We start from the raw sequence: 16,072 nt of genomic DNA, 5'->3' as shown, positions 1-16,072 counted from the left end.
CTGAATTCATAAGCATAGAAAGTCTCTCCAAGGGGGAAAAAAAGCTGAAAATTATCTTGATAATCCCATTTGTTGCAGCTCAGAGGAGCAAAATAGAGAAACTGGAGTTGTAAATGGAGAATGTTAGGTATATTTAGAAAAAGTTTCTTTACCTTATATACTACTTTAAAATATTTAGAGCAGTGGCTTCATACCATTTATGAATGGAATAGACTGAGGTAATCAAGAATACATTACATTTGTTTAAGTAAAATTAATGCCAGTTTTCCTTGTTTTGAGAAAGCTGTTGAATCTTATTTGTATTTAAATTTTGTTAGTGATACCAGGACTTGTCTCCAGATCTTACTAAATGCAAACTCACATCATGGGCTGTTGGCGTTTAGTTTTATTTCAGGGAAGGTTCATTTAGAAAGAAGATAATTTGTATTTTCCTTTTTCTTACATCCTCTCTCCTTCAAATATTGGAACAATGGTAAGACATGTTAGTATATTTGATGTCAATCAAGTTAGAAAATTGAGCTAGTAATAAAACTTTGCAGGTACATGGTAGTATTTTTTTACCCTTCTGCTCTTACCCCACATTATTTACCTAAACAATGGAGGGAGATTTTGTCAGGATTATAAAGCACAATGAAAGATCTACACCATTTTGGGTCACAGAACTAGATGTTAGAGGACCACTGGCATAATTCGAACCATCTATTTTCAGATTTTGGCTGTTTTGCATAGCTAATCTTATTCTATAAAATAGAAATTTGTGTTTTAATTAAACTTAAGTTTTTTGGGGGATGGAAGAAAAGGCTTATGGGTTGCACACAACTATATATTCTCCCCACTTGCCCCCCCCCCCCCCCCGCCCTCAAAACACACATCTTTTTTCCGAGGTGTTATAAATCAGTATTTCACTGGAGAACCACCTTGTAGGATGGCAGGGTTTGTATGGTCGGCCTCTGTTCAGAGACACCCTTTGGAAACCAAAAGCAGTCGCAATTCACTTAGTAACTTGGAAACTTTCCCTTGCAAAACAGTGTTTAGCCACAGTTTAGCTTCTTGGAATTTTTTATTTCTAGCCAGTAACACTAACGTATAGTACTTTCAGTTTTTATCTGCTTTGGGAGAATCTGTACAAAATTGTTTATGCGCTGAAATTTCCCATTAGTTGTGCAAGGATCTATTCAGGAAATGGCTTATATGGCACTTTTGTTTGTTTTTCTGTGATCTGGATTTTGATCAGTAGATTGGTTAAGTCTTTTGGCCTTTCAGAATGGAATCTGCAGGCTGATGTTATATGTAAGCATTTGTGTATCTATAAATGGTGACCGGACAGACAACATACCTCTTTCTACATGCTGTGTGCCTCTAATTAAGAAAGTAAAAGTTCAGTACCAGGCTACCCAAATGACTGTATTCTGTATCTTGTCAAACCCTTGGATTTTAATAGTCTGTCCATGAGACACAGGAAAAGGGAAAATTTCTTTTGCGCTAGTACCCCTAGGAGCTCAAAGGATGTGTTTGAGCAGAAATTTGGCTCTTTGACTGAAACACAGCTTTCCTGCGACAGTAAAACCAGAACCATGTCTGCCTTGAGATACTCAGGCAGTTTGGATTAACTGTCTTATTTTAGGTCAGTTTGGACTAGGGAAAGCTACTCACTGATTTTACACTAAGACCCCAATTATGGTGACACCTATAATGGTGGCACCTGGACTGGAAATCATAATCATCTTAAAGCTTCTGGTTAGGGAGATACCGTATAATAATTTTCCCACTGTCACTGGTATGTTTTTGTTTGATAGAACACCACTACTCCCAGTATATTTCATAACCCGAGTTGAATTTCAGAAGGTAAACCTGCAGTTGCTGTTTTTAAAATACTAATTTTGTTGATTTAACGCAAAACTAATGATTTGATTACTTATCAAAGTTAAATAATCCAGTGTATTAGACAGGAAGTTTCCATTGTGGGTGACAAAAATCCACCTCACACTAGCTTAAGCAAAAAAAGGGAATTTATTGGCTTGCATAACTAATGTCCAGGAGCATTTGAATTAATCAGGTCTTTGAGGGTGTTAACCAGAACCCTTTCTCTGCCCACCTCTCAGCTCTGCCTCCTTTTGTGTATGCTCTCTCTAATGCAAGATGGCCACTACCTCCTGGCTTATTTCCCATGAACTCAGCAACCCTAGGGGAAAGAGACCTGCTTCTTCCCACAGAAGTATCAGTGTTTAATCTCCCTGTCAGACTTGAGTCACATGTACCTTGCAGACCAGTCACTATAGCTGGGGTGGAATGTACTGATTGGCTTGGCTTGGACAGCAGCCCCATGAAGCCATGCCTGAAACTGTCTGAAATAGAGGATGAGGAGATCTCCAGAGGACACCACTGATACTCTTACCTGAAGAGTGGTATGCCAAAACAAGTGTCTGCTATAGCAGGTATTTCTAAAAAGTAAATCAGTTCTATTTCAACATCTCAGTCATATATATTGAGCAAGATTAAGCCACAGTGTAGGAAGTAAGACTATGTAGATAGGAATATTGTTTTAGATACCAGTTTATAAGGAGTAGTACATCAAAATGAGTACCCTCTTTAAAATAATCACCTTGATAAAAAAAAAAATTAAAAAAAAATTAAAAAAAAAATAATCACCTTGGGAAGCATTTATTCCAATTTGGTGCCATCTCTCAAAATATTTCTTAATATTTTTGCTTTGTTACTTAAAGAGCTTCTGGCATATTCTTTTAGTACCCTTAGTATTGCCGCAATTTGATGTTAGATTTAATTTGGGGGTACCCAAACTCCATTTAGAGGCAGAATAAGAGACTAGTCATGTTGGAAAATGTCATATTTGATCACTAAAGTTAGGCTATAAATGAAGGGTGAATTTTTTTAAGATGGTTTAAAACCAGACTGCATTCTGAAAGAGGCATTGTTCTATTTTCCCAGCTCCCTAGGATAAATGGATAACCTACAAAGATGAAAATTTGAAGGATACTAGTTTGAATCTGTTGTTTTTTTATGAAAGGTAAAATAACTTTAATATTTAATTTGTGTGTAATTTAACTTAAAGAATTTATACAACCACAAATCAATAAACAAATGATGATTTCAATTATTTTTATGTCCAACTTCTAGTTGAAAAAATGCAATTAAGTATTTAAGTCATCCTGAGGAACCTAAAACTTGGCATTATGGAGCAGATTTAGTTTTCCCAGTCCCCTTGCTCTTACAGTCTAGGAAAATATATCTATTTCTTTACTTCATCAGCCCTCATAGAACTTAGAAAACATTTTTCCTCTGTAGAAGCTGCTGCTATTAGAGCTGCTTCGGAAATAGATGATTCTAGGTGCTTATGTGACTTCAACCAGTTTATTATGAAACACATTTTAAACTTAACCTGAAAATAATATTTTTTTAGCCCAGGAATTTGTTGCACTACTTGGTTTTGGAAGCGTTAGATTCCATGTCATACCCAGCTTTATTTAAGCCATAAATATTCACAGTAATCTAAAACATGAAGAACTTAGTTGAGAAATGAATTAATGTTTGTCCTGTGGAAACTTATTTTATGCACCCTTTTCTTTTAAGAAGTAAAAGAGGGGCGGAGTGCCTGGGTGGCTCAGTCGGTTGGGTTTCTGACTTCAGCTCAGGTCATGATCTCACTGTTGGTGAGTTTGAGCCCTGCATAAGGCTCTGTGCTGACAGCTCAGAACCTGAAGCCTGCTTCAGATTCTGTGTCTCCCTCCCTCTCTGTTCCCCCCTGCTTGCACTGTGTCTCTCTCTCTCTCAAAAATAAAAAAAGATTTTAAAAAAATTTAAGAAGTGAAAGAAAAATGAGTTTCTTACAAAATAATAATTTTGTTAACACATCTTAAACAGGAATTTTCTTTTGCATAGGATTTTGTTATTTTGTATTTAATAGTTGCCTATTTTTCTCATTTTCTGTTATAATTTTTTTTTCCTTTTTTAAGAGCTTTTTTCATTTTGTAATTAACACAGTAACACATATTCAAAGGATATAATTTTAAAACTTTTACCATAGGTGCACTCATGAAAGCATCACTGTAGTCATGACATGGAACACTTAGCTGTCCTCACAGTCTCTTCCAGTCTGTGACTGTTCTGAGTCAGTTTTTTAATGACATTAGCATATTTTTAACTCCTATATTTTAGATGTTTAACAAGTTGCAAATGTATTTTAAATAGTTTCTGTATCTGTCACCCACTTCTTCCCCTACTGTTGACATTTCACATGACCGTGGTACAATTTATCAGAACTAGGCAGTTAACATTGGTATAATATTATTAACTAAAGACCTTATTCAGATTCACTATGGTCTTTTTGTCTATGATCCTATCCAGGATCCCACATTACTTTCATTCTATATTCTGTAGCCATTCTGTCTTTCCTTACAACCTTGACTTTTGAAGAGGACAGAATGGTTATTATGTACATTGTCCCTCAGTTTGAGTTTGTCTGATGTTTTCTCATTTGGGGAAGAATAACACAGAGTGATAGTGTGCCCTTCTCAGTATATCATCTTAGGAAGCCCATCATGGTGCCGTATCTCATTATTGGTGATGTTAACTTTGATCCCTTGGTTAGTGGTGTCTACTAGGTTCCTTGTCTAAAAATTTATTTGTGGGAAGAAACTTGGAGATTGTGCAAATATACCGGTTTTCATCGTACTTCCACCCATGGATTTTAGCATACATTGATGAATTTTGCTTGCAGTAGTTATTACTGTGGTGTTTGCCAAATGATTTTCTGTTTTCCATCCTTTCTACTCCATTTATTAACTGAAATTCTACTGTATCAAAGAGCTGTCCTTCTGTTTACTTATTCAATTATTTATTCAGATCAGTATGGACTTCTGAATATTAATTTTACTCTTTGGGTTATAATCCATTATTATCATTATGTAGTTGCTCAAATTGTCCCAGGTTTGGCAATTAGTAGGTAGCTCCTTCAGGTTGAGTCCTTTTGATATGTTCCCATCATTTTTTGAGCACTTCCTTACTTTTTGGCACCATGAGCTATTTGACAAGAATCTACTTTACCTGCCTCAGCCCTGGAATGTAATTATTTTGTTTCTCTGAGGAGCAGTGGTTCCTTTTATTAGAGAATCGTGTCTAGAAACAAAGCATCTGGTCACTAGGTGTGCTCATTACTGAGGTGTCATTGCCTCTAGGCCCTGTCAGCAGGCAGAGCTGGAAAATTTCTGTATGTAAATACGTGTACCTACATTTGTCTGTAAAAATTATGAGTTCACACTGATTCCTCTGATTCCAGTCCATCCCTAGAAGGTTCCTTCTCATCTCCTTATTTATAACTTCTTTTTCTGACAGTGAGAAACATGGCTCTTATTACCTACAATATGTTTACTTATTTGTTCAATCCTAAAATACACATAAAATAGTTTTAGAATTGTTACCCACATCTCTGTGATTTTTTTTAATTACTACAATATTTGTTTATAGTGCTTTTTGTCTTTAGTCTTAGAATATTTAGTTTTATTCCTTATCCCTTAGTGTGGTTATGTTACTAACAGGATTTTTATAATAAGCATTTTGACAACATGTTTCAGTTAATGATCTTCACTGACCTGATGTGACCCAGCACTCAGTGTCAGAAGGGATAATTAATTGGTCCTCACTGGGAAAAACCCAATGGTTTTGCAAAGTTAAGAACACTTAAATTGTGGACTACTCTATTTATATACGTATTACATTTTTCTGTACTTTCGTTTTTATGTCCCCTGAACCAGTCTAAAACTGGAGTTTACAAGTTTATCTGTAAGAGTTTCGAAAGTTGGTGTTCATTTATTATTATAAGATGTTTAAAAACATTTATTCACAGTCTACAGATGAACGACTACATTATTTTTAAGTGGTAAGTAGTATTTAATATTATATATAAACAGTCCTTACTTTGCATGGTCGTATAGATCATTAAAATGACTGGGCAGATTTCAGCAGCATGGATGGAACTGGAAGGTGGTATGCTGAGTGAAATAAGTCAGAGAAGGACAGATATCATATGTTTTCACTCATATGTGGATCTTGAGAAACTGAACAGAACACCATGGGAGAAGGGAAGGGGAAAAATTGTTACAGAGAGGGAGGGAGGCAAACCACAAGAGACTCTTAAATACAGAGAACAAACTAAGGGTGGAAGGGGGTTGGAGCAGAGGGAAAATGTGTGATGAGCATTGAGGAGGGCACTTGTTGGGATGAGCACTGGGTGTTATATGTAAGCCAATTTGACAATAAATTCTATTCATAAAAAATATATACATAGAAAAAATGACTGGGCAAGTCAAAACCCAAAGCAAACTTAATAACTGAGAAAAATTAGGATTTTTCCATGAATTTTACAAATTTTTGTAAAAAATTTCTATTGTCAGTTAAAAATGTGTAAGAAAATGAAAAATAGTAAGTTGGTGTTTAGTACACTGCAATTTAAAACATTAGGAACATTGATGGGGCGCCTGGGTGGCGCAGTCGGTTAAGCGTCCGACTTCAGCCAGGTCACGATCTCGCGGTCCGTGAGTTCGAGCCCCGCGTCAGGCTCTGGGCTGATGGCTCAGAGCCTGGAGGCTGTTTCCGATTCTGTGTCTCCCTCTCTCTCTGCCCCTCCCCCGTTCATGCTCTGTCTCTCTCTGTCCCAAAAATAAATAAACGTTGAAAAAAAAAAATTAAAAAAAATAAATAAATAAAACATTAGGAACATTGAGAACTAACATGTCTTCTTTGTAAAATAACTTAGCAAGATTAGTTGGTTTGAACAGTGCTTGCCTTCTTGATGTAAAACTTAGGATACCGAACAAGCATCTCTCGTCTTGGCAAATTTTCGTATGCTTTTCTGAATTTGGATCACCTTTCAGGTTTTCAGCTCTGAAACATTCAATGTCATGAAGTATGTCAGAGTTCCTTCAGTGTGGACTTTTTTTGCCCACGTCACTTCCTCTGGGCCATCTTCATCCTTTTTGTCACAGCCACTCTGCTCCTCTGTGTGGATGAGCCTGCCTTCACCAGGTGCCTCTGGCTGCACGTGTTGAGCCTTTCAGGTGGCAGCAGGGTCCCCATTCCCGCAGTCAGCTATTTCTTCTGTAACTGTTGACATGCAGTTTGAAGTTTACTTCCAGTAATGTTACTTTTAGTTTGTGTCATTTTGATCTTGGCCAGTTTCCTCTTAATTATCCATTTTTATAAAATGTCACATGGGTTTATCAGTGGGAAACAAGAAGACAACTACCACTACAAGCTTTGCTGTCTGTGCCTGAACTGAGTAATAATAGATTTGGTGCGCTAGTCACTAGTGCACTTTTTGAAAAAGTGATGCGATGGGTTACCAGTCATGCTGGGCATCTGTTTTTATGTAGTGATCTATAGACAGAGAGCTGGCAATGAAGTCTGTGCTCTCTGGAGTTACAGGTAACATACTGCATTAACTGAAATTTGTGGTTGTCTGAAGCGTGCCAGCTGAGGCCTGTCTGTGGTGTAACTCTGGAAGTGCTCAATTGCTTGTTGACCATAACGTTTCTCTATTTTATGCCATTTGGGAAATTAAGTACAAGATTTTATGTTCTAAAAATGATACAATATTTTCTTTCAATCCCTGGTTACCTATCCCCTTCCTTCCCAGATCTGTTTGGTTTTTTAAGGCAGGTTGGTGGGGCAGGGAGCAGTGTTTCTCAGAGACTATCACTCCAGGAACCTCAATACTAAGTTTGGCTTGAGAACCCAGAATTTAGGCTTCGTTTAGCATGAATGAAAGATTTAATACTAAATCATACTTTCTCTTCTTAGATTGATATAGAAATCAATGGCGATGCAGTGGATCTTCACATGAAATTGGGTGACAATGGGGAAGCTTTCTTTGTGGAGGAGACTGAAGAGGAATATGTAAGTTCTAGTGGGTCACATTTACTTTACACATTGTATTCAGGCTCCAGGATCTGTCTCCAGACAGAAATGTTCAGTTTTCATGGTTAATTATAGAGGTGATTGTTGCAGGTTAAACCAGCTTTAGTTTTAGGTTGAAGAACTAAGCTGTCAGAAAGGAGCTAGAGTGAGTGAGGCACTTTTCTCAGCACCAAGTGTCAGAATACAGAGAGCGTATAGAAGGCCCTTGCACTTGCTCTTTTTCTCTGTCTTTAATGAGCTTTCTTATTTAGTATCTGTTACAGTTTACACCTTGACTGGAAGTTAGTTCCACCTAAGTAATGAAGGCATATCTCTCTGCAGGCTGTGTGTGTGTGTGTACATGTGTGACCTTTAAACTTGGAAAACATGTTTAACCGTTTTGGTTAGGGACATTGGATCGCTAATCTTGAATAGGCTTGTGAATGAGTTTATTATGGTCTCCAGAGATTTAAATTAATTGGCCTGTATCTTTTTAAACCATTATTGCATGTTTGGCTTCTTTAAGTAAGAGAGAACAGTTTGTTCCTCCCCGCCCCTTCACCCCATGTATCCACTGATGGTGGTAAACTGTTTTTGATGGATCTTAGAAGAGGCATCTTCTAGCTTTCATCATAAAGAATAAAATCTCAGCAAAACTGATAACCTTCAAGTTATTAAGGATACAGGACTACTTTTTTGGGGTTTTCAAAGAAGAAAAGTCACCAAAAAATAGAATGAGATTGTTTATCATTTTTAGTTTAGAGAGAAACCAACAATTTAGATACCAGTATGTAAAGCAGCAGTGCAAAGTATGGTTATGAAAACAGTCCAGAGCAGTCTTTTTTTTTTTTAGTACCTATTAATTACTTGTTTTTATATTACCTTGTTTGTGTTTGCTTGGCCTTATCAAAGTTTTTCCTCATCAGAGACAGAAGCAAGAGGCAGAATGATACAATAAATGAGTTACCACAAGAATAAAATATATATTTTTTTAACTTTTATTTATTTGAGAGAGAAAGCACACACATGGATGCAGGGGAGGGGCAGAGAGAGGGAGAGGGAGAATCCTAAGCAGGCCCCACGCTGCCAGTGCAGAGCTGATGCAGGGCTCAATCTCACAAACCATGAGGTCATGACCTGAGCCAAAATCAAGAGTTGGACGCTTAACCAACTGAGCCACCCAGGTGCCCCAAGAATAAAATATTTTTGATGTGTTCCTTAAAATCATGTATATTTCAGGACATTGGTTGATTAGGCTTTGTGTAAATCAGTGAGCGAGAGGGCTGGGTTATCGATCATTTGTTACGTGGTTCTCGTGGTCATTTCTGATGATTCCACTTACAACTATGCTTAGTAAGGTTAACTTGGAGAGTGTCAGCTTTCCAGCCCCTTTTGCCTATCCCATGTATCACCAAATTATTCAGATTTTCTTTTGTATGCTTCTCTGTGAATTTTTTTTTTAAATATTAATTCATCCAACATTACTACTCTATGCCACATACTATGAATAAAATATGCCCCCACTCTCCAGGAGTTTACAGTTATAAAAGGGATGAGCATTACCAACACCCATCTGGCTGCCATTTATTTACATACTTGTTTCTCTCAGACTTTGCTCATCTAAACTGTAGATCATCATCCTTTTCAAGCTGGTAGTTCTGTATCTAACCCTGTCCTGTTAATAGCTGCACAATCATCCATAGTATGGATACACCACAATTTAACCATTCTTGTACTGATAGAGATTTAGGTTATTTCATCACCCCCAACACAATACACATAGTGCTATAATAGAACTAGGAAACACCACCAGAGACAAAATAGCTTTTAAGAAGTACCAGTAAACTTTGGGGCACCTGGATGGCTCAGTCGGTTCAGCATCTGACTCATGATTTCAGCTGAGGTCACGATCTCAGGGTTGTGGGATCAAGCCCCCTCCACTCAGCACGGAGCCTGCTTAAGATTCTGTCTCTTTCTCTGCCCCTCTCCCCTACTCGTGCATGAACTCTCTCTCTCTATCTTTCTGTCTCTCTCAAATTAAAAAAATTTTAAAAAGTACCAGTAAACTTTATTTATACAATTAATAAAAAAGACCATTGAATTAAAAGGCCCTGGGGGCGCCTGGGTGGCGCAGTCGGTTAAGCGTCCGACTTCAGCCAGGTCACGATCTCGCGGTCCGTGAGTTCGAGCCCCGCGTCAGGCTCTGGGCTGATGGCTCGGAACCTGGAGCCTGTTTCCGATTCTGTGTCTCCCTCTCTCTCTGCCCCTCCCCCGTTCATGCTCTGTCTCTCTCTGTCCCAAAAATAAATAAAAAACGTTGAAAAAAAAAAATAATAAAAAAAAAATAATAAAAGGCCCTGGAAGTCAGAGACCACAGCCTGTAACTTGGGTGCCCTGGGGACATGTGGAATAGTATCCTGTCATCACAGTGCTGGATAAACAGAATTTTGGCTCCGGGGTAATATGTCTATCAAAGCCAAATTCAAAAGCTTGATTTAGAACAATTACGGAAATTCACTCATTTTCAGGACTATTATGTAAAAACTTGAGTATTCTAAGTTACTTGAAGTTAATTTATATGTTACCTACCTTCCATTTCCCCCATGATACAAAGGGGTGAAGCCAGTAACTACGAAGTTATTAATCTTCTGAACACCAGACTTTGGGTCATTTATTTGATATTAAATTACGAGTTTATTTCTAACTGTTGGGCCTTATTTTCTTCTTTTGAATTCCTGAAAGGATGTTTTAAATAACGTTACAGTTTTAAAATCTGCCAACTTCATTTGTAACAGGGTATTGTGTATTTTAATCACCTTTTCACCCTCATTTAATTTAGCAAACACAATTTACCGGAGATCCTCACTTCACTTACCTGTCCTGCTGCCCCCTGTCTGATGGGGTGTTCCTGATCCCTGCCTTCCGCTTTATCCTGTTACTGTTCTTTGTAAGTTTTTGACAGAGTGCTTCGTATTGCCTCCTTGGAATGCTGCTGTTGCTGCTTTGAACTTCCCTTTATAGAACATTTAACTGGCTGTGCTTTAATTACAGTTTTGGTGTGTGTGTGTGCTGATTTGGTATATTGGTTCCTTCAAATATATTCAGTTACATGGACCAGATGAATTATCTGTGTGTACCAGGGTAAAGACCTATTCAGAATAGAGTGGGCAGTAACATAGTTCAGTGTGACATTCTTACCTTTAAGGACTATGTATTCTTCCTACCACTGTGAATTTAGATATGCAAAGAGTTCATTATTGTTTTGATTCACTGTCCACTTTGTCAGGGACAACTTTTCTTTCTCCATGTTCTCTTTAAGGAAAAGCTTCCTGCCTACCTTGCCACCTCACCAATTCCTACTGAAGATCAGTTCTTTAAAGATATCGATACTCCTTTGATGAAATCTGGTGGAAATGAAAGACCATCTCAGAGTTCAGACATCTCCCACATGTTGGAAACGGAAACAGTTTTCACTTCAAGTTCTGTGAAAAAGAAAAAACGAAGGAGAAAGAAATGCAAACAGGACAGTAAGAAGGAAGACCAGACCGCTTCTCCTGCTGCAGAAGATACCGTGGATGTGGAAATGAGCTCTGACGATGACAAGGGGGCCCAGTCAGCAAGGTAGGGCTCTTAGTGTGGTTGTCAGGCATCCACACACGCTATGGGCAGAGCTCAGGTACAGTGAATTGTTGTTGTTTCTTTCATGGATCTGCAGTGTGAGTTTTGCACTTGTTTTTCCCCATGACAATTTATTGTGGAATCAGTGTAAGAGGCATTTTTTTTTTCCTTTCTGCTATTCTATAAAATTTGCCATCAGACGTCCTGCTGTGGTATTGACATACCACTTGAAGCAGACTGGCAGTGTGTGTCTTTCCATCAGTAGGTTTCCAAAAGCCAAATAAATTGTAAGTTACAAAGAAGGTCTTAGTGACTTGGCCCTGAGGCCACATCTGGTGTATATCCCTACTCAGTAGTCTTGGTATCTCACCTGTTTCTGAGAAGTTTAGAGTTTTTATTTTGAGTTTATCATCAAAACATTCCCAGTAAATTGAAAAGGAAAGGAGGATTTTTGTGTGTGTGGTGGTGGTTTTTTTTCAAGTGAGAAATCTTTGACCACTTATTTACCAGCTCAGTAGAAGAGCTCAGATATGCCAATTTTTAGGTCAGCACTGGGTTTGGAAAGTTAGGGGGTAGAACATGTATTTTTTTGTTCAAGAGTTCAATTTGTAAAAGGTTATCTTCCACCTGTTCACTCAGTGACTGCTGTGGCATTGGAAGAGGACCATATGTGTGTCATGGGGTGGTTTACTTTACTGATGAGCATTGGACAAGAAGTTGTTGCCCACAGTGACCCTGAAGTTCTACCTACAGTTTTTTCCAAGATCCACCAGAAAGGACACTGAAGTAACACTTTTGCCCTTAAAGTTTATTCGTGTCCTTTATCATAACACAATTGAGCAAAGTTTAGAACTCTTGAACAACCTGCAGCTTCAGTTTAGGAAGTTAAAACATTTCTAAAACATATGCAGAGTTACCTGATAAATGTACAAGAATCATTATTCTAAAGGAATTAATTTACAAAATTAATGTTGAAAGTGAATGCATTGCAGATATAGTAGTGCATGCCTTACTTTCTAGATTGTGTGAACAACTGCCTGCTTCAGCCAAATCTGTCAGAATACTGATTTGGTCAACAGTTCATGGTTGTTAGTTCTTTCTCTCTGAGCCAGAACCTTGCTTGCTTGGTAAGCAGGCATGTCAGAATGCTTGTGAAGTAGTGGCTTATGATAATTTTCAGGAGTTTGGTGGTTTGCTTTTTCTCTGGATTACGTGGATCATAGATACTGCCACGTGGAGGAACTCTTTCCTAAAATCTCCTTTAAAAAAGGATCTGCTTGGGGCGCCTGGGTGGCGCAGTCGGTTAAGCGTCCGACTTCAGCCAGGTCACGATCTCGCGGTCTGTGAGTTCGAGCCCCGCGTCAGGCTCTGGGCTGATGGCTCAGAGCCTGGAGCCTGTTTCCCATTCTGTGTCTCCCTCTCTCTCTGGCCCTCCCCCGTTCATGCTCTGTCTCTCTTTCTGTCCCAAAAATAAATAAACGTTGAAAAAAAAAATTTAAAAAAAAAAATAAAAAATAAAAAAGGATCTGCTTAATTATGCAGCCAACAGAAATTAGGACTTAAAAAAAAAAAAAGGACAAAATGTAATAGTCTTGAGAATTCAGGTCAGGTGTATACTGAAATAAGCACTGAGCTAAAAGGTAGAAGACTGGGCCTCTTCTGTTTTTGATTGTGGAATAGCAGCCACTTGATTACTCTGGACCTTTGTTTTTTAATCTGTGAAATAAGAGAATTGAACTATGTGGTTTGCAAGGCCCCTTCCAACTCAGTAGATTCTAAAATAATTTGGAGAAAGATACTTGGGATCAAAAGTATTAGCAGCATATTAAACAATCAGAGAAAAAGAATAGGAAGTCAACTGCTTTTGCAGTTGTGCAACCTAGAAATCAGATAGGGTTGGGACATTTGCAGCTTTCGAGTATCTTCCCCTCCTCAGGCCCCTACCACTTAGGAAAGAAATTCTGTTTCCAGAGAAATACCTAAAAGTGGTTTTTATTTTATTTTGATAAATAGTGTCCTACTTAAATAGCGTTCTCTTTACTTTTCAAGAATTTCATGGATAATAGAATTAAGGTTAATTGAGGCTCCATGAATGAAGCAGGTGAAAGATGAAACCACCCTTAAACCAAGTTGCTGTTGCATAGCTAGGAGAAACACATTAAGTGAAAATTGGAGAGCTTTAAACTACAGAGAGCTTTGTGTAAATTGTACCTAGTGAGCCTCTCCCTTACTCAAGATGGACTTGTATGTAGCATGGAAGCCTTGTTTGTCCTTCCAGAGGATGGAAGGATGTGTTAGTGTGTATATGTATTAAAAATGTTGTAGCTAGGATAAGTAGTCTTTTGGAGGGAAGAGTCTTTTCGGATTGGATGGTGCTGTAGCACAATCATGGGTGCAAATGTACAAAATATGCCACGGGTGAAATACTTAAAATACCCAGCACTATTAAAAATGGAGGCTTAAGACTGCACCATCAGAAAGGAATATCTTCTTTTAATCCACCAAAGCAGACTTGTTTGCAAGTTGTATCTGGGAGCTAAGTAGAGGGAGCCTAAGACTTTTTATAAACAGCCTCTATTGCCCTGAGGCTGCGGACTTCATCTCCTGATCAATAACTGGCTTCCAGAAAACTCTCCATGTTCTTCTCTGATGACTGGAATCTTACAGCCTGCTCCCTGCCTTTCCTCCCTTTGATTTCTGACACAGTAGACAGAGAAACATTGCAGGGCTCCTTTCAATCCTATTATGAGGTTATCTTTTATCGCAAATGTCCCATATCCAAAAGCAAAATGAGATCATTAGCCACACTGAAATTTATTGACCAGTACTGTGCTAAGGCTGAGGATAAACATATTGTTTACCGAGTTAGTAATCTTTGGTCATGGTGGTTAGCAACCCTATTTATCTCTTACATAATACCCCCAGTTAAATAGACAAAGACTCATTTAGTCCCTCTAATTTATCCCACTTAAATAAAGCAGGCCATTTATTTTAACTTTCTATTGATTTTTTTTCCCTGCTTTTAAAAAACTGAGATAATAATTTACATATAGTTGTATTTATAGAATTTAAATATGCAAGTATGCAACTGAGTGATTTTTGTCAGTTGTATATACATCGTGTAACCGCTGTTGGCTTTTGAATAGGAAGGATAATTCGTTTATGAAATGGTATTGAATTTGAAGCCATGTTGAGATACATCTGTGAAGGCTGAAGTGTTCTCTTATACACACTTAGTATGAACTCCAGCAACTGGACCTCCCACATCCCCCAACCCTGACTCAGGGTTAAACTGTTTACCCTACTGCAAATTCTCTGTTCAGTGTTAATGTATGTAATTGTCCTATATTTTGACACGGATGTAGTCAGTGTTTGTACTGTTGTCTTCACATTCCAGTATCTACACTCCCTTTTACCCTCATATCATGAATTTAAGTTCCTCTGTCATGGTCTACCTAGCTTGTTGAATGTTCTTAGGCACAGGTGCCATTTTGAAAAGTGCTTATTAGCAGGTTTTTAGAAGCCTTATTTTATTTAATGGATCATGGGACCAAAGGGAACCTCAACACCAGCAACCTTTTTCATCACCTAAAATAATCGTCTAAACTAATGGGCCTAATTTTTGTCAGGATATGCCCAGAGAAGACCATTTCATGTCTTCCCTGGGGTATAAGTTCTTAATGGTGCCTGATCTTGATCTTTCTTTCTCTCAGCAATATTTTACTAATACCAGATTGCTTTCTGAGCTCTTCTTGACTTACCTTTTATACTACAGTGAAATATATGCCAAATAAGTACGTTTCTGTGACTTTTACATTGTTCTTTTCAAACTACTTTCAAACCATATGGATAGTGATGCGTCAAACTCTACTCTCCTTTCAAATTTGTCAAATAAACATCTGATTCATAAGCATCACATTTTCCCTTTTTGTTACCATTTAATGTTCATTTTTTAAGGGGCACTGGGATGGCTCAGTCATTTAAACGTTTGGCTCAGGTCATGATCTCATGGTTCATGAGATTGAGCTCTGCGTCGAGCTCTGTGCTGAGAACACAGAGCCTGGTTGGGATTCTCTCTGTCTTTCCTGCTGCCCCTCTCCCCCACTTGCACTCTCTCAAAAAAAAAAACAAAAACAAAAACCTGAAAAAAAACACCCTCCTGATGTTCATTTTTTGAGAAATAGAATGTTTTTAGCTAGATATCTGCCTTTTTCAAGTATAGGTTTTTCTCCCCTTGAAATGAGGTATTATACCAGAGTTTAATTCTTCTGAGAGAAATATTAGAGTTGGGAAAACCTTAAATTAGAAGATACAACTATATGGAAAAACTATTGCATGGCAGAGGTAGTAAAGCAGAGCATGTTAAACAAAGATATAAAGAAAGGAAGAAAGGTAACATTAAAAATTAAAGTGATTTTTACCTTTATTTTTAGTCTGCCATATTAAGTAAATACAGATATTCTCATTTTATGTAGAATATCTGTCCTGGTAGAATGTAGAATTTTTTATAAGAAGCTCTCAAACTGGAAAGTATAGTTTTTCTTTA

The 16,072-nt window shown here is 37.8% G+C and overlaps 1 protein-coding gene across 2 annotated transcripts in view; it reads left to right on the top strand.

The window, feature by feature from the left end:
* The window catches only part of LPIN2 (lipin 2), an 88,077-nt gene that overhangs the window by 46,878 nt on the left and 25,127 nt on the right, over positions 1–16,072 (top strand). For both annotated transcript variants that reach the window (XM_030336873.1, XM_030336872.1), the window contains exons 3-4: positions 7,813–7,908; positions 11,228–11,529. In XM_030336873.1, coding sequence (XP_030192733.1) covers positions 7,813–7,908; positions 11,228–11,529 — 398 coding nt within the window. The remainder of the gene's footprint in view (positions 1–7,812; positions 7,909–11,227; positions 11,530–16,072) is intronic.

The sequence above is a fragment of the Lynx canadensis genome, chromosome D3, assembly GCF_007474595.2.
Source record: "Lynx canadensis isolate LIC74 chromosome D3, mLynCan4.pri.v2, whole genome shotgun sequence".
NCBI classification, from domain to species: Eukaryota; Metazoa; Chordata; class Mammalia; order Carnivora; family Felidae; genus Lynx; species Lynx canadensis.
Note: the sequence above shows the minus strand (reverse complement) of the source record. Positions and strands in the feature narration are given on the sequence as shown.